Source organism: Heteronotia binoei, chromosome 21, assembly GCF_032191835.1.
Source record: "Heteronotia binoei isolate CCM8104 ecotype False Entrance Well chromosome 21, APGP_CSIRO_Hbin_v1, whole genome shotgun sequence".
Classification (NCBI taxonomy): domain Eukaryota; kingdom Metazoa; phylum Chordata; class Lepidosauria; order Squamata; family Gekkonidae; genus Heteronotia; species Heteronotia binoei.
The window spans coordinates 165206188-165222210 of record NC_083243.1 but is presented as its reverse complement, the minus strand read 5'-3'; the positions used below and the strand labels follow the sequence as shown (position 1 = coordinate 165222210).

At 43.1% G+C, this 16023-nt stretch overlaps 1 protein-coding gene across 1 annotated transcript in view; it reads right to left on the bottom strand.

Annotated features, from left to right (window-relative positions):
• The window catches only part of LOC132589675 (NACHT, LRR and PYD domains-containing protein 3-like), a 91136-nt gene extending 75113 nt beyond the window's left edge, over positions 1-16023 (bottom strand). The window contains exons 1-2 of the mRNA XM_060262408.1: positions 15842-16023; positions 1379-1678 (exon numbers count right to left, since the gene is read on the bottom strand). Coding sequence (XP_060118391.1) covers positions 1379-1661 — 283 coding nt within the window. The 5' untranslated portion in view covers positions 1662-1678; positions 15842-16023. The remainder of the gene's footprint in view (positions 1-1378; positions 1679-15841) is intronic.

Below are 16023 nucleotides of genomic sequence, written 5' to 3'. Positions count from 1 at the left end.
ATGGATATTTCTGGTCCAGATATATATCCAAAAATAACCTTATCAGTATTTTTAAACTATATATTCAGGCATCTGAATGGTGTTTGGGATTTTTTGGGGTAACAGTGAATGGGCACAGAAAAATTCCAGAAATACACAGGATATTCTGGGACAGTATTTTAAGACTGCCATTGCTGTTTTTCTTCAAGTTTACAATGTGTCTGTGCTTTCTTGCCAGATCTTTGTAGTGGCATGTTAGGTTGGATTGGTTTGGATTCTCTAGTTTGAAATTGGTTTTGATGTGCTTGCAAGTGTACCCTGCTTAAATTGGTTTGCTTTAGATTCTCCGGTTTGACATTAGTTGTATTGGACTTGCTGCATCAGCCTGTGATTCTGCTGGGATGTTCTGATATGATGTTGGCTGTGTTGGGCTTGTTGATATTGTTTGCATTGGAAGACTTTTGGTTGCTTGCTCTTGTGTGTTTGGCTGTTGGCTTCTTTGCTGTGGATAAAATTTGGAATTTCCCCCTCCATAGGAAACAATAGGACAAGTAAGGTGGCTGGGGGCACATTTTTCAGGGCTGTAAAATTGAACCCCTTGATACAATCTACTTGAATCTTGGAGGAATCTTTAGTGTAGACAGCTAAGACTGGGTTCTCTGCAATTTTAGTATTGTTTGCCTGAAAAACAGTCTCCCCTCTCCCTTGGAAAGATTTTCCATAGGGAATAATGGAGCCCCAAAATTTCAGTGGGGGAAAAGCCAGTGCTGAATACTGAAATGGTATTGGGGAACCCAAATGACCTGGAATACCAGTATGTATGTCATTCCCCCAATCCAAATTTTAAAAATCATATTTGTTTCAGGTGTATACATCTAGTCACAGCATTGGCCTGAAGAGTAGTACAAGTAACCCGAAAAGTTAAAAACATCAACATGACATGTTTACATGCACTTAGACTGGAAATGATACATAAACATTTCTGAATAATGTTAGGAACAATTATAACTGATTTTTCATTAAACAGATTCTTCAGTATGGAAGCAAGGCTGGAGAGGTGAGGGGGCTCAGCAGAGATACAGTGGGACAGAACCACCTTCTGAAGCTGCCATTTGCTCCACAGGAGAACTGATCTCTGTAGTTTGGAGATCAGTTATAATTTTAGAAGAACTCCAAGCCCCACCTGGAGGTTGGCAAACCTGCTGAAGGCTTAGGAAAGCCACAGGGCCAGAACATGTGGCAAAGCTGGGGAAATAATGAACCTGTGGCTTCTAAGCTCACAGTTCATGACATGATATTCTGTTAGTCAATGTTAGTCTTCCTACATTGATTAGTATGTAATCCTCCTGAACATGAAGGAAAAAAGGTATTTATTCTACAATATGATAAGATTTCTTACCTGTCTTTGCTGCCACTTTGAGTTTTTCAGCAATATTCTTCATATTGATTTTTTCAAGGACTTGTATACATATGCTAAGTGCATCATCCTCACCAAAGACATTCCACATAAGATCTACAACATCTAGCGTATCAGCATTCTCCAGCTGGCTTCTGCTGATTTTTCCTTTTCCATTGCACTTAGTATCATGTAGCATATATTTAAAATGTTTGAATTCATTTTCAAAGAGTTCTTGCAAGGCATAATGGAGGGCTTCTTTAACATTTCTATCCATGTCTCTCATTAGAGATTATGCATCATCTGAAATTTCAAATCAGAAGATTAAATTAATATTAATATTGTTAGTGGAAAGTTCTTTTTTTCTCCCAGATGGGATTTAATTAATGCACTCATATTCTCCCCCCCCCCTCACCCCAGAAATATTTTGGGACATAAAGTGATGGGGGATAGTAATTTCAAATTGCACTGAAAAAGCAGAGAAAAGGGAAACGGCAATTAGTTGGTGTTTTAATTACTAAATCAGAGATTTCAGAATAATATCACTTACTCCACTTAAGCAATTTAACCTTTAATACGAGATAAGGAGATGTGCATGGTGCACTTGTGAACAATGTTAGAAATCTTGGCATTCAAAGCAGGAATAAAATGGTCTGTCCATTTAATAGGGGTTTAATAAACAGGAATGGGCAGTTGAGCATCACCTGATAATTGCTTCCAACTCAATCTGATCATCAGGAGCTTGCAACTGATGACATAAAAAGAGATATCAAGCTGAATATTAATTTTTTGCTCCTGTCTCCCTCCATTATTCCCTATTGACAAGTGTGCTGTATATTATTGCCAATGGGCAAGAGTGCTCTCCAAAATTCCCTATGGGCAAGCATACTCTCCATTATTTCCTAAGGTTTTTTGTACTTCAGAAAGTGGAAGGCTCTAATTATAGAGGGGTGACATTCAAAAAATCTTACTGCAGAAGGAGGCGATATGGATCCATCGTCTCAACACAATTGAACCCTTCAGTCTAAACCAGTGTAATGATTTATTTATTTATTTATTACTTTGCATTTATATCCCGCCCTCTCCGCAAGCGGACTCAGGGCGGCTTACAGTATCATAAAAACAATCAATTCCATAAAACATATAAAACCATAATACATTTATCAGTTTAAAACTATTACGCTATCTCAATCCAGTCTGGCGGTATTGGGTTCTGACTATGACCACCAGCTTCTGTAGGATGTCCGGTGGCAGCCCATTTTCAGTCAACCAGAAAAGCCTGTCTAAACAGTTCGGTCTTACAGGCCCTGCGGAACGCCGACAGATCCCGCAGGGCCCTTATAGCTTCTGGGAGGGTGTTCCAGAGTTCTGGTGCTGCCACCGAGAAGGCCCTAGATCTTGTTGCGCATAGCCTGGCTTCTTTTGGGCCAGGGGCAGACAGCAGATTTTTTGTCCCTGATCGCAGTGCTCTCTGGGGGATATATGGGGAAAGGCGGTCCTGTAGATAGGAAGGTCCCTGACCATAAAGGGCTTTAAAGGTTAATACCAACACCTTGAAGCGAACTCGGAACACAACAGGCAACCAGTGCAGCTCTCTCAGCACTGGCCGAATGTGCTCCCGTCGTGGTAGCCCCATTAACAGCCGTGCCGCAGCGTTCTGCACTAGTTGTAGTCTCCGGGTTAGCGTCAGGGGTAGCCCCATGTAGAGAGCATTACAGTGATCTATTCTTGAGGTGACCGTAGCATGGATTACTGTCGCTAGGTCGCTGCGGTCCAGGTAAGGGGCCAGCTGCTGTGCTTGCCGAAGATGGAAAAAGGCAGATCTAACAGTGGCTGCCACCTGAGCCTCCATTGTAAGGGAGGACTCAAGGAGCACGCCTAAGCTCTTGACCTTGGGGACCGGTATTAGTGGCACCCCGTCAAGGGCCGGCAGCTGGATCTCTCTCCCCGGACCGCCCCGACCCAGGTAGAGAACCTCCGTCTTCGTCGGATTCAATTTCAGCCGACTCAGTCTGAGCCAGGAGGCCACGGCTTGTAATGCCAGGTCTAGATTTTCCAGGGTACAGTCAGACTGGCCACCCATCATTAGGTAGAGCTGGGTGTCATCCGCATATTGATGGCAACCCAGTCCATACCTCCTGACAATCTGGGCAAGGGGGCGCATATAGATATTAAATAACATCGGGGATAGGACCGCTCCCTGCGGCACCCCGCAACTAAGGGAGTGCCTCTGGGATGCTTCCTCCCCTATCACCACCCTTTGTCCCCGATCTTGGAGAAAGGAAGTCAGCCACTGCAAGGCAGATCCCTGTATCCCCACATCGGTGTGTATCCCGTTCATATTTCATTTAGTGTTATTGGGGGGGGGGTATATAGTTTCTGAATATGCTGTGTGTTTGTAACTTGTGGTTACAGTACGTCCCCTTTAAATTACTAAATGTGCAACCGCTGCAGTTTGTCTCTTAATGACTGTTAATCTTGGTCGTAGCAAGCCATCACTTGAGAAACTGAAAATGGGCATATATGAGAACTAGTCAGGATGACTTTGAAGGTAGTATGGCTTGCTGGCACACTTTCAATTCTGATATAATTTGAATATTTCTTGGTTATTATTCTGTCTGTTGTCACAATTTGTTTACAGTATATTTGTTCGGCTTATGAAGAAGCTGTAATCAGTGAAATGCGGTGTCAAGCCGGTGATCACATGAAGGTGAATTTTCCTTTGAAGCTGATATCTGCGGATGGACTCTGCTCTTTGTATAACTTTGGAGTGAACATACCCGATGAAGATTTGTGAATTTCTTCGGAGTCACCTAATGAAATTGACATATTCTTCATGGGACTCTCTACATAGAACTGTCTAATTTTAATTATTTTTGTAATTTTTGTAAGAATTTTTGGATGCTTGTGCACTTTCATGTAATATGATAATTTTCTAATTTTGAATCAAGTGTTTGGTATTTTTGGTGCAGTTGTTTTGGGTTTAAATGTCACCTGGAGATTGGCAACAGGGGGAAATGGCATTGTACCTGTCTGAAGTCCCACCCTTCCTCAAACCCTACCCTCTCCAGGAATTCTTAACCTGGAGTTGGCAACCCTATCTCCTTCCCCTTATCTGCCCCTCTGACATCAGCTTTCCATCACCTCCCCCCTCCCTGTAGCCTCTACATAAGCAAAGAACAGTCCTTCTCCGCCATGAGGGGTGGGGAAGACCAAGGCAGCTTACATCATTCTCATCTCACAACCCTGTGAAGCAGGTTAAGCTGGAAGTGTGTGACTGGTCCAAAATCACCCAGTTAGCTCCCACAGCAAGAACCTGGGTCTGGTAAACCCTACTTTAAAGCCTTGACTCCTATGCCCTCCTCAGACTCCACTGCAAAACCTGGAACTGACAGCCATAGTCAGGACTGGCCCCAGTGAATTCTGCCTCAGAGGCCTGTAGTGATACCTTTCAGACCAACAGTCTCTCTCTGACAATGTTGTTGGACTTAAGCACAGGACTTCAATCTCTCTCTCTGTATCTGGTCTGGCACAGCATGCCATTTCCCTCCCTTTCTAGAGGAGAACAGGGAGGAGCCCTCAACCAATCAAAGGAAACCTTTCTCTGACTGTTTCTCTTCTCCTCCCTCCCTCAGCCAATCAAAGGAAAGTTTTCTTTCTCTCCTCTGTGAATCAGTGCGACAGGCAGCTCAGCCAGTAGGAGGAGAGTAGGGAGAGCCAGTAACTGAACTAAGGTTGTTTGCCTTTCACTGACAAAAGCAGCTTTGCTGGCTAGCAACAGCCACTTGGGCGGGAGAGAGGAGCAAACTCAACCAATGACACATAAATATTTTTGATGGGCCAAAGGTTGATGAAGTGCAGTTCCACCCAGTCCAACATGAAACCAGTTTCATGTCTATAGATTAAAAAAATCCACCAAAATGATCACAACCCAAGAAAGGAGCTATATAACTAAAAATGGCCTTTTGAGAATATGATTTAAACATTGGAATTTATTGAGTCCTCCAAATTCTCCACATGTCTCCAATGGAAGTTCATTACAATAAAAATACAAGAAATAAAAGTGGTTCCTTAATGTATAGTAATATGGTAAATGCTCAGGGGAAACTCAAGTCCTGGCAAGATTTTAAAGATGAAGGAATCAATATTCAATGACTATTAATATCACCAATTAGTTTCAAGATTAAAGAAGATTATCAACATGGAAAGGGTAGCTATAAAAGAGGTGACCCCATAAATGGTTATGGGGGTAAAGAAATTAAGTTCACAGTAGGGTTGCCAAGTCCAATTTAAGAAATATCCGTGGACTTTGGGGGTGGAGCCAGGAGACTTTGGGGGGTGGAGCCAGGAACCAGATTGTGTCAAACATAATTGAACTCCAAAGGGAGTTCTGGCCATCACATTTAAAGAGGCCACACACCTTTTAAATGCCTTCCCTCCATTGGAAATAATGAAGAATAGGGGCACCTTATTTGTGGCTCATATAATTCGATCCCCTGGTCCAATCTTTTTGAAACTTGGGGGTAGTTTGGGGAAAGGCATTAATGCTATACTGAAAATTTGGTGCCTCTACCTCAAAAAACAGCCCCCCCAGAGCTCCCAATACCTCCGGATCAATTCCCAATTATACCCTATGAGAATTGATCTCCACATAGGGAATAATGAAGTGCCCTGCCCAGCAGACATTTCCTTCCCTCTCCCCCCCGCCCCCATTTCTGGCAACTCTGAAGCAAGGGATTGGCATCTGTACTCATGAGTTGCAGCCGACTTCTTTTTGAAACTTGGAGGGTAATTTGGGGAGAGGCACCAGATGCTATGCTAAAAATTTGGTGCCTCTACCTCAAAAAACAGCCCTCCCAGAGCCCAAGAAACCCATGGATCAATTCTCCATTATACTTTATGGGAATTGGTCTCTATAGGGAATAATGGAGTGCTCAACAGACATTTCCCTCCCCCCCACACACACACACTTTCTGATGTCTATGAAGCAGGAGGAGGGCCTGCAAACCAGGAGATCTGTCACCACCTGGGGATTGGCAACCCTAGTTCACAGCCAGCTAGCTGCTAAGATAAAACTGGGAGCCAGTTCGGTGTGGTGGTTAAGTGTGCAGACTCTTACCTGGGAGAACCAGGTTTGATTCCCCACTCCTCCACTTGCACCTGCTGGAATGGCCTTGGGTCAGCCATAGCTCTTGTAGGAGTTGTCCTTGAAAGGGCAGCTGCTGTAAGAGCTCTCTCAGTCCCACCTATCTCACAGGGTGTCTGTTGGGGGGGGGGGGGAGGCAAAGGAAATTGTGAACGCTCTGAGAGTCTGAGATTCAGGGTATAAGGTGGGATATAAGGTGGGATCCAATAGCATCTTCTTCTTCTGATACAAAATATTTTTCAGATGGTATATTACTCCAAAGGATATAGAGAAAGTAGATAAAAATTACAAAGGAAAATGCTAGAAATGTCAAGATATAGATGGAACTTTTTATCTTGTGTGGCAGACTTGTAAAAAAGCAAAAAGATATTGGAAGGAAATACATGGGAAAATGTAGACTATATTACAATTCAAATTCCCCATGGGAGCTAAGAATATGTTATTAGGAATACTGCCTGATAAATTACCAAAAATTTTAGAAGAAATACTTGAATATATGGTTACAGCAGCTAGAATCATCTGTGCAGTAAAATGGAAACCAGACATTTGACCAGACTTAGACTGGGAAAATAAACTTGCTGATTATGCAGTAACGGCAAAATTAGACGTTTATCTGAGAAACAGATCAATTTCAAAATTTGAGGAGAGGTGTAATGTTTATTACATAATGAGGAAACAGAAAAGAAAGAAGCAGAATGAGAATATGCTTTTAATATGACAGCATAAGGATCTGATTTTTGAACAAAAATACCCTCTATTCCAGGGCTACCAAACATGTGGCCTGTGGGATGCATCCAGCCTGCGCAGGGCTCAAACCTGTCCCCCGAGCAACTTCCTTCTCCTTCTTTCTTCTCCAGGGTTGCTGCTGCAGCCACAGTGTAGATTGTTTTTTGCCCAGCTCCTTCCTTGGCTCTTTGCTTTCTGCTTCCTACCTCACGCTTCCCTCCCCCTCCCCCACTCTCTCTCACAGAGCCTCTCTCTCTTTCTCAGGGTTGCCAGCCTCCAAGTGGAGCCTGAAGATCTCCCGCTTTTACAACTGATCTCCAGCTGGCAAAGATCAACTCCCCTGGGGGAAATGGCTGCTTTGGAGGGTGGACTCTATGGCATACTACCATGCTGAGGCTCCTCTCCTTCCAAAACCCCTCCCTCTCCTGGATCCACCCCCAAAGTCTCCAGGTATTTTCCAACACAGACCTGACAACCCTACTCTCTCCCTCTCTCGCACGCACACACAAAATCAGAATTATTGTTAAAGGGGGATAGGGAGGAAAGTGACCACCTGTAATTTACTTTGATCGTGCTGCTCATGAGGGCAAAGCAGTGAGGCAGCCAGACAGGCCATGAATTTTTTAAAAATGTTGCGAATTCATGGATGTAGTCGCTGCTACAGAAATGAAAAAAGCAAGGTGACTGATGCAATAGAAGTCTCAGTTTTAAAAGACTCTGCTGGAGCAGAAGGGGAATCAAACCCCAGCCACCCCCAACCCCTCAGCAAGTGGAAGCAACCCTTAAACTGACCTGCAGCAGGTACATCATCTTGCTAAAATCCTTTTAAGGAGGTGGGGGTTAGGAGACTTGGAGAAGGCTCCTGTGCTCAGACTCTTGTAGCTCTATTGTGTCCACACTTTCCGTGTAGGAAATATGTTTATCCAAAGCAGGGAAATGCGGGGAAGAAGCCTTTTAAAGTTCCATGTAAAGAGCTTTGGTTTGCACCCTCCTGTCCTTCCAGCATTTAGAATGTAGTCAGAGAGAAAAGGTCAGAGGGAGATGAAAAGTGAAAGGAACTTTCTTTTCCTTATAAGGGAAAGAGAACTGGAATTCAAGAGTGCCCAGTATGACTACTGATAGTGTGTGTGGTGTCTTAAGTTGCTTGGAGCTGAATGTAATTTTTTTATAAGGTAGTTTTCTGTTCTAGGCAGTCACTAGCTGTGGAAAGGTGAGTGTCTAGGTGGGGAAGTGGTTAACACAAACTAATACTTTTTTTTTTGAGGAAAGGGAAGGAAACCTTATTATGAATTCCTCTTCTCAGAAGAGGACATCCTGAATCCAGAGTCATTGGACCTCCTGGATAGGTAGGCTCCCCGTATCATATGTGGTGGGAATGTCCAACAGTGTCAAATTTTTGGAACAAAGTGGTAGAGCAAATAAAACTTATATTCGACCTAACCATTCCAGTGGACTTTAGACTTCTTTTAGTTGATATCTGGGCAGATAAATTGGTGAGTAAAGATCAGAAATCTTTAATCTCGACAGTGTTGGTGATAGCTTGCACGACAATTACTAAAAACTGGAAATCTCCACATACCCCCACGATTGAAATGGGGTGGTATGATAAGTTATGGGACCAGTATGCAATGGGAAAAACAATGGATAACCCTTTCTTCAAAAATGATACTGATGGGGCTATAGATTATGATTTACTCTGGGCCCTGGTTTTAGAATTCTTTGGGGAAATTTCTTTTTTGCCTAATAGAATGGATTATAGGCTATTTTTCAGTTCATAATACCTAGCATATTATGTACTGTTTTTGTAAATTGTTTGTTATATGCACCCAATGGTCTAAATTAGATCTTTGTATGTTAGATTTATATATTTATTATTTATTTTTCCTATGCTCTCTTTGTATTGGAGTAGAACTTGTACTGATTTTGTCTTTTCATTGTCCTCCTGAAGCCTTCTCATTTCTTTGGTTTTTCTGTAAAATCCTTTATGTATTCAATAAACCATCTTGTACTTTCCCTCTCCCCCCCCCCCCACAAGAAATGAAACTTATTAATAGAGCCTGGGGGAAAGCAGGGTTTGGAGGGGGAAAGGACTTCAGTGGGGTTGCACCCTCCAAAACAGCCATCTTCTCCTTGGGAACTGATCCTTGTTGTCTGCAGAGGATGTCTGCCTTTGTGGCCAGACTTAGATGATATTCCCCTTCAGAATATCTGAAGCTACTTCACTGAATTGGGTGCTGTATAATATATATATAAAGCTGCTTTATACAGAGTCAGACAGTTGGTTCATCCAGCTGTTTCTGATCTGCTTTGAATGGTATCAGACTCACAGCATCTCAGTCAGAGAATGACATTTCTAAATGCCTTACCCTGGGCATGGTAGGAATAAATATATACCTGTCAATACATGTGCATGCATGTAAGTGAGCTCAAGTACCACATCCAACTCAAATATGAGGTGATAACTCAGTAGTGGGTATTGGGGGTGAGGGGTGCGGGGTGGACACTGAAGAATTTAATATCTTCAAAAGGCAAAAAAGAAAAAGAAAAGAAACCTATGAAAGGAAAGAAGAAACTAAGCAAAGAAGCAAATACCCTCAAGTGGTTGACCCCAAGACATCTCAATTTAACCCTTTTTCTGTTAGAGTGCTCCAGCATATACTTCAAGTCTTTAAAAACCCAGGCATTCCTATTTCTACCTGGCTATCCACCACAGAGCTATCCACCACAGCAATATCTTTGCTGACTCCATCCAGCCATTGAAGGCCTGAGCAGATCTGATTCAACTAATAGTAATGTCGCTTACTGCTGTTCTGAGATCTGCTCTGGAAGGCTGCTTTTCTAGCCTTCTAGAGTCCCCTGATTACTTCTTTTCATTGCCTGCCTTATGCGAGTTAGCCAGCCAATGGGGCAGGGACACAGCTTGCTATCTAATCTCTCCCAGACTGAACATGCACAAAACTACTCCTTCCATTCATCCAACAGTGATCTGGGGCAGGGAGGGAGAGTGAGAAGCAGAGCTGTTTCCAGCAGCAATTTGCCAGATGCCATTGAGTACACACAAATAGGGTTTAAGGCTTTTCTCAATAGTTGGTCCCCAGTGTCCCTTAGGTGATATTGAAGAGACAGTGCCATCGAACAAAGAGGTTTTATAGCACGGATTATAGATTATGAGTGGTGATAGATCTGTCCATTAATTTTTTATCATTACCATATCTTCTGAAAGAGAGTTTCTGTGATGGAACTGTAGACATTCGAGCAGTTTACGCACATTCAAAGTGCATACAATATGCATTCACTGAATGGGGACATTCAGCCCCTGACCTATATGCATGTTCATTGGAAGAGCTATAGAGTAGGGGTGTGCATTCGGTAAAGATAAAATGTGGGGAAAAAATGAAAAATGTCCTTTTTGGTATTTTTAGGCTTTCATAAAGCCCAGTCAGATTCTCTGATCTGACCTGGTAGCCAAATTAAGCATACCAGAGAAAAAACAAAAAAAAAATCGGCTTTTTTTTCTTTGGGCATCAAGAGAATGGCAGGGGGAAGGGGGAGAAGAATACTCCTTCCTTGGCTTCTGGGGAATCTTTCATCTTCTTTTGTCTCTACAATTAGAACCATTAAGACGTGAAGATTCTCAATGTGTTCCTCAATCACTCAGGCATCAAGTTAACAACTGTTTTATCACTGTGAACTCAATCAGGGCAATGGGGGGAGGGGAGAGATTTGTTGCAGCAAGTTATTTTACTGCAAATAAGAATAAATGCTCCAGAATGGTTAATATTTATAATTTCACACATACTCAGGAATAGATTAGCAAAGGAATGGACTTCTGAAATAAACCAATAGCTAAAAACAGGGCTAGTTTGTAATTTATCTAATTTATCATGCCTTTGTGCTTCCTTTAATTATACAGTATAGTTAAATTGCTTTCCTTTGTAAAGCCTAGCAGCCAGCAGAAAGGGGAGGTGGGGAGGGAGAGATGGACAATCTGGCCAATTAGGGCCAAAGAAGTGATTGCCAGTCACAGGGGATTTTTTCACATTTTGAAAATCTTCTGTGCATGGCCAGAGAGCATTACCCTGCTGCTGAATTCATTAAACATTTCTGAAGGAATACCCCTGACTCCTGTCCTGTCCCTGGCTGCAGGAAGAAGACATCTCCTGGTTTGCCTGGCAATGCTTAAAAATATTTTCCTGTTAGGTCTTTTTAAATTTGCCTAGTGGGTTAAAGGGAGGGCTGTTAAGGGGGGGCTACTTTGGGTTGGGGGGAAGGCTGTCCTTGCCTAGGCATTTGTAAAAAAAGTTTAATTGCTTTGTTGACTTCCAGAAGGTTGTTTTTCAGGAGCAAGCTGGTTGGTCTGAGAGTTGTTCAGTGGGTGCTTCTGAGTTTTTACAACTTAGTTAGGGCTATTAGTAGGATTTTTAAAATAATTAGGGTCTGAGACAGGAAATTCTTTGAGTAACGTTGGCATAGAGCTTTAGCACTTCCCCTGTAAGTAGGCCAGATAAGATCTTAAAAGCAGGAGATCTCCGGGCCCCACTTGGAGGCTGGCAACCCTAATTTAAGCAGCTGTTTTCTCCAGGGGAGCTGATCTCTGCCACCTGGAGAGCATATGGCACAGCCCGTTCCTGAGGACTGGAAGGTAGCAAATGTCACCCCCATCTTTAAACAAAGTAATGGAAGCTGTAAAAGGTAGTAAGGACTCCTTTAAGCGGTGGAAAGCTACTCCAAGTGAGATTAATAAAAGGGAACACAGGCTGTGGCAAATCAAATGCAAGACTGTGATCAGGCAGGCAAAAAGGGACTATGAGGAGCATATTGCAAAAAACTTGGGGCTCTTTAGCTTGGAGAAGTGTCGACTGCAGGGTGACATGATAGAGGTTTACAAGATTATGCATGGGATGGAGAAAGTAGAGAAAGAAGTACTTTTCTCCCTTTCTCACAATACAGGAACTTGTGGGCATTCGATGAAATTGCTGAGCAGTCAGGTTAAAACGGATAGAAGGAAGTACTTCTTCACCCAAAGGGTGATTAACATGTGGAATTCACTGCCACAGGAGGTGGTGGTGGCTACAAGCATAGCAAGCTTCAAGAGGGGATTAGATAAAAATATGGAGCAGAGGTCCATCAGTGGCTATTAGCCACAGTGTGTGTGTGTGTGTGTGTATTGGCCACTGTGTGACACAGAGTGTTGGACTGGATGGGCCATTGGCCTGATCCAACATGGCTTCTCTTATGTTCACATCAGCCCTCACCTGGAGATTGGCAACAATGGTTCTCCAGGAAATCCCTCCTACCCAATTTGATCTTTGTTGGGGGGTTTTTGGCAATGCCATAAAATTAGCATTGCCTCTGCTGGGCACCTGCACTGGTTCTGCTGCTGACTGAGACAACACTGTTTTTTAGGTAAGAGATTCTCATATTTCCAGAAGAGGAAAACTTTGTTGGTTAGCATTTGGTTTTCTTCTTCTCTGCTGCTGTAAGCGTTGCTTTCCTTTTATTAGTACTTATTTGCTGATGTTTTGCTAATAAACCCCTTTTACCTAACAAATCCTATTTCCATTCATTATTTTCAAATCCAAAATGAACTCTGCCAACTAAAATAAAAAACCCTTTGGAAACACACAGTTCTAAGCCAAATAACACCCCCACTCCCAGACCTCTGGGAGAAGCGACAGTTTAGCTCTCCTCACTGGTATGCTTATTTCTGCTTCTAGAAAAGCTCCCATTCCCCTTTTACTTTTTGTTGTGTATGCGGACTCATATAATACGTTTTTACCAGTGTTCCTGCCTGGCTCATTGGAGTCTAGTAGACTGAGCTTGGGGACTCAGGAACAATGGGCAGTAGGATCCAAACCCCTGCTGCCCAGGTCCAATCACAGGCTCTCTGCTGGTTCAAATGACCCAATGATGTTCTAGTGCAGGAACCTTGAACTGTATACAGTTGGCTCTGTTGGCCCAGTTGAGCAGTCTTCTAGTTCAGCCGTTACCCTGTTACCATGCTGTAACTAATAAAGAGACCGTGTCTCCTCTCTGCATCGAACCCACTATATAATACTTGCAACATGTGATAGGATTTTCTTGGCTGACTTAGCATGTGACCAGAGAAACAACCTTCCCACCTCAGACTAAATACAGCCCTTCTGGTTCCTTTCTTATCTCTGAGTCCCACATAAAAATTTTCTGTGCAGCTGCTAAGGTATTCCAGGAAACTGCTTCTCTGTTTATTAGTGGGAGAAAAGGGTGCTTACCCTGTCCCTTTAGGAGGGAAAGGCAATGGCAAGCCTGCCCAGCATGGTATTCAGTCAGAGGAATGTGGCCCTGGGGGACACATATAACCCCTGGAAACACTCCACATATCTTGTTTACTCCTGTTTCTTTGCATACACACCCCTGATGTAGCTTCACATTCAAACTTGCTGCACTGCTGTCAAGTCAGGAAATGATGGTCGTTAGTGGAATGTACTACTGTTCTAAACTGCAGCTCAACATCCTGTGTCTATTTTTTCCTCTGGCACAATATGACAAGTCAGCGCACAACTTTAGCACAGGAAACTCTAACGCCTCATTCTATTCACTGATTTTTGCAGTTCACTCAATTATAAGACTATCCATTATGCTGCTGAAATAAAATGCCAAGGTTCTCTGTGCATCTCTCTGGACTGTAGCACGCACTCCTTTATTACTACTCTTAAAATATTGTTTGCAGCAGGACTTTTTTTTTGTAATAGGAACTCCTTTGCATACACATCCCTGATGTAGACAATCCTCCTGGAGTTTATAGGGGTCTTATTACAGGGTCTACTGTAAGCTCCAGGAGGATTGGCTACATCAGGGATGTGTTGCCTAATATGCAAAGAAGTTCCTGCTACAAAAAAAAGCCCTGATTTGTGGCAATAAACACTTGGATTAATTGTGTAAATGGATCCTACAAAAGGCCACTCTCTGCAGGAGGAGCAAGGCGATTGCATCATCAAAGAAGAATGGGTTTTAGCAGATGGAAATTCTCTGCTTGAGCGACAAGCCTCTTCTGCTCAATCATTACTTTCTAGGCTTCCCAATCCCCAGGTCCCAGCAGGGGAGCCCCGTCCCCACAGCCACCATGCACCTCTAGATCTCCGGCAGGTTTAGAGACCTGCAAACGGGTGTGTTTCAAAATGTGTGTGTGTTTGTGTGCCTTTAAAGTCAAGCAGGAAGTACTTCATGGGGAAGGGTCAGCAGCACAGTCCCTTCGTTTGTTTTGCTTTCGTTTCAGAGCAGAGAGAGAGAGAGCAGTGTAGCCTCTGTTCTTTTCAGATGTCGTTGTGGAGGAACCAGACCCAGTAAGTGTGTGTGTGTGAGTGAGAGAGAGAGAGGGTTGCCAATTCCCAGGTTTGGAGGCCTTCCCCCCGCTTTAGGGTCATCAGAAAGTGGGGGCGGGGGGGAAATGTCTACATAGGGAATAGCGAGGAATTGATCTGCGGGTATTGGGGTTCTGGGGGGGCTGTTTTATGAGGCAGAAGCACCAAATCTTCAGTATAGCATCTAATGGCTCTCCCCAAAATACCCCCCAAGTTTTGAAATGATTGGACCAGGGGGTCCAATTCTATGAGCCCCAAAAGAAGGTGCCCCTATCCTTCATTATTTCCTATGGAAGGAAGGCATTTAAAAAGGTGTGCTGTCCCTTTAAATATGATGGCCAGAACTCCCTTGGAGTTCAATTATGCTTGTCACACCCTTGCTCCTGGCTCCACCCCAGTGTCTCCTTGCTCCACCCCCAAAATCCCCAGATATTTATTGAATTGGACTTGGCAACCCTATTACTTTCTATGCAGGTATTCATAGATATAGAAGAAAACACCAAGAAGCAAGAGACAAGAGGCCTGCAAACATTCCTTCATGACTGACCAGAAGAGGGTTTTTTTATGGAATTGCCAAATCTGAGGAACATAACTAGCTATGGTTCACATTCACATCTGGCAGCTACTGCTCTCTCTACAGCAAGTGCCTGCAGAGTCACTAGAGCGTCTTTCTGCATGAACAGAAGCCAAAAGATCACATAACCGTAGAAATGGCAAAATGAAATGTATCAACCAAAGCAGCCGAACCCCATGTTTGAGTTGGGCAGTAAACGGTGAGAACAGGACAAGTTAATCTAAGATTCAATGCACATGTATGTTGGTTAAACATGGTATGTCTGCCTGCCACCAGCACTTAGCACAAAGTTTTCACCCTGATTGCATTAAACAAACATAGTATTTCTGTGTACATAAAACAACAAACATAAACAAAGACTAGTCTAAATCCAATTTGAGACAATCATGAAACTTTTGACAGTTCTGTTAAATAAGTCACCAGAACTCTCTAGTGTGGAATAAACTATTTTCCCTCTGATAAAAGTTACAGACAAAGGAAGAATGAAGAACCCTTTCAGCTATTTTACATAGAAAAGTGACAGTTAATGGCAAATTCTTCCCAATAATTGATTCAGCTTAGAAGTTATGAGCAAAATTTGAGAATGCTCGAGAAAAATGTATTTTTCCCAGCAGTTCAAAATTTGCTCATAATTGACAGGTAAAGATTGTGAGCCTCTCAAATCTATTCCTCTCTCCTACCTGTCCTGGTTGTTGCAGCTGGTGCTCTGGGCTGGTGGGGGTGTTTGGTTTTGTATCTTCCGCTGTAATATGGCAGTGGAACTCTGTCCTTCCTCCCCCTTCTCTTAGATGGCCTGCTAGAAAACGGGCACAAAATTTCTTCCCTTTCGGTTTCTCCTCTTCTTGGCAGAGATGACAGCTGA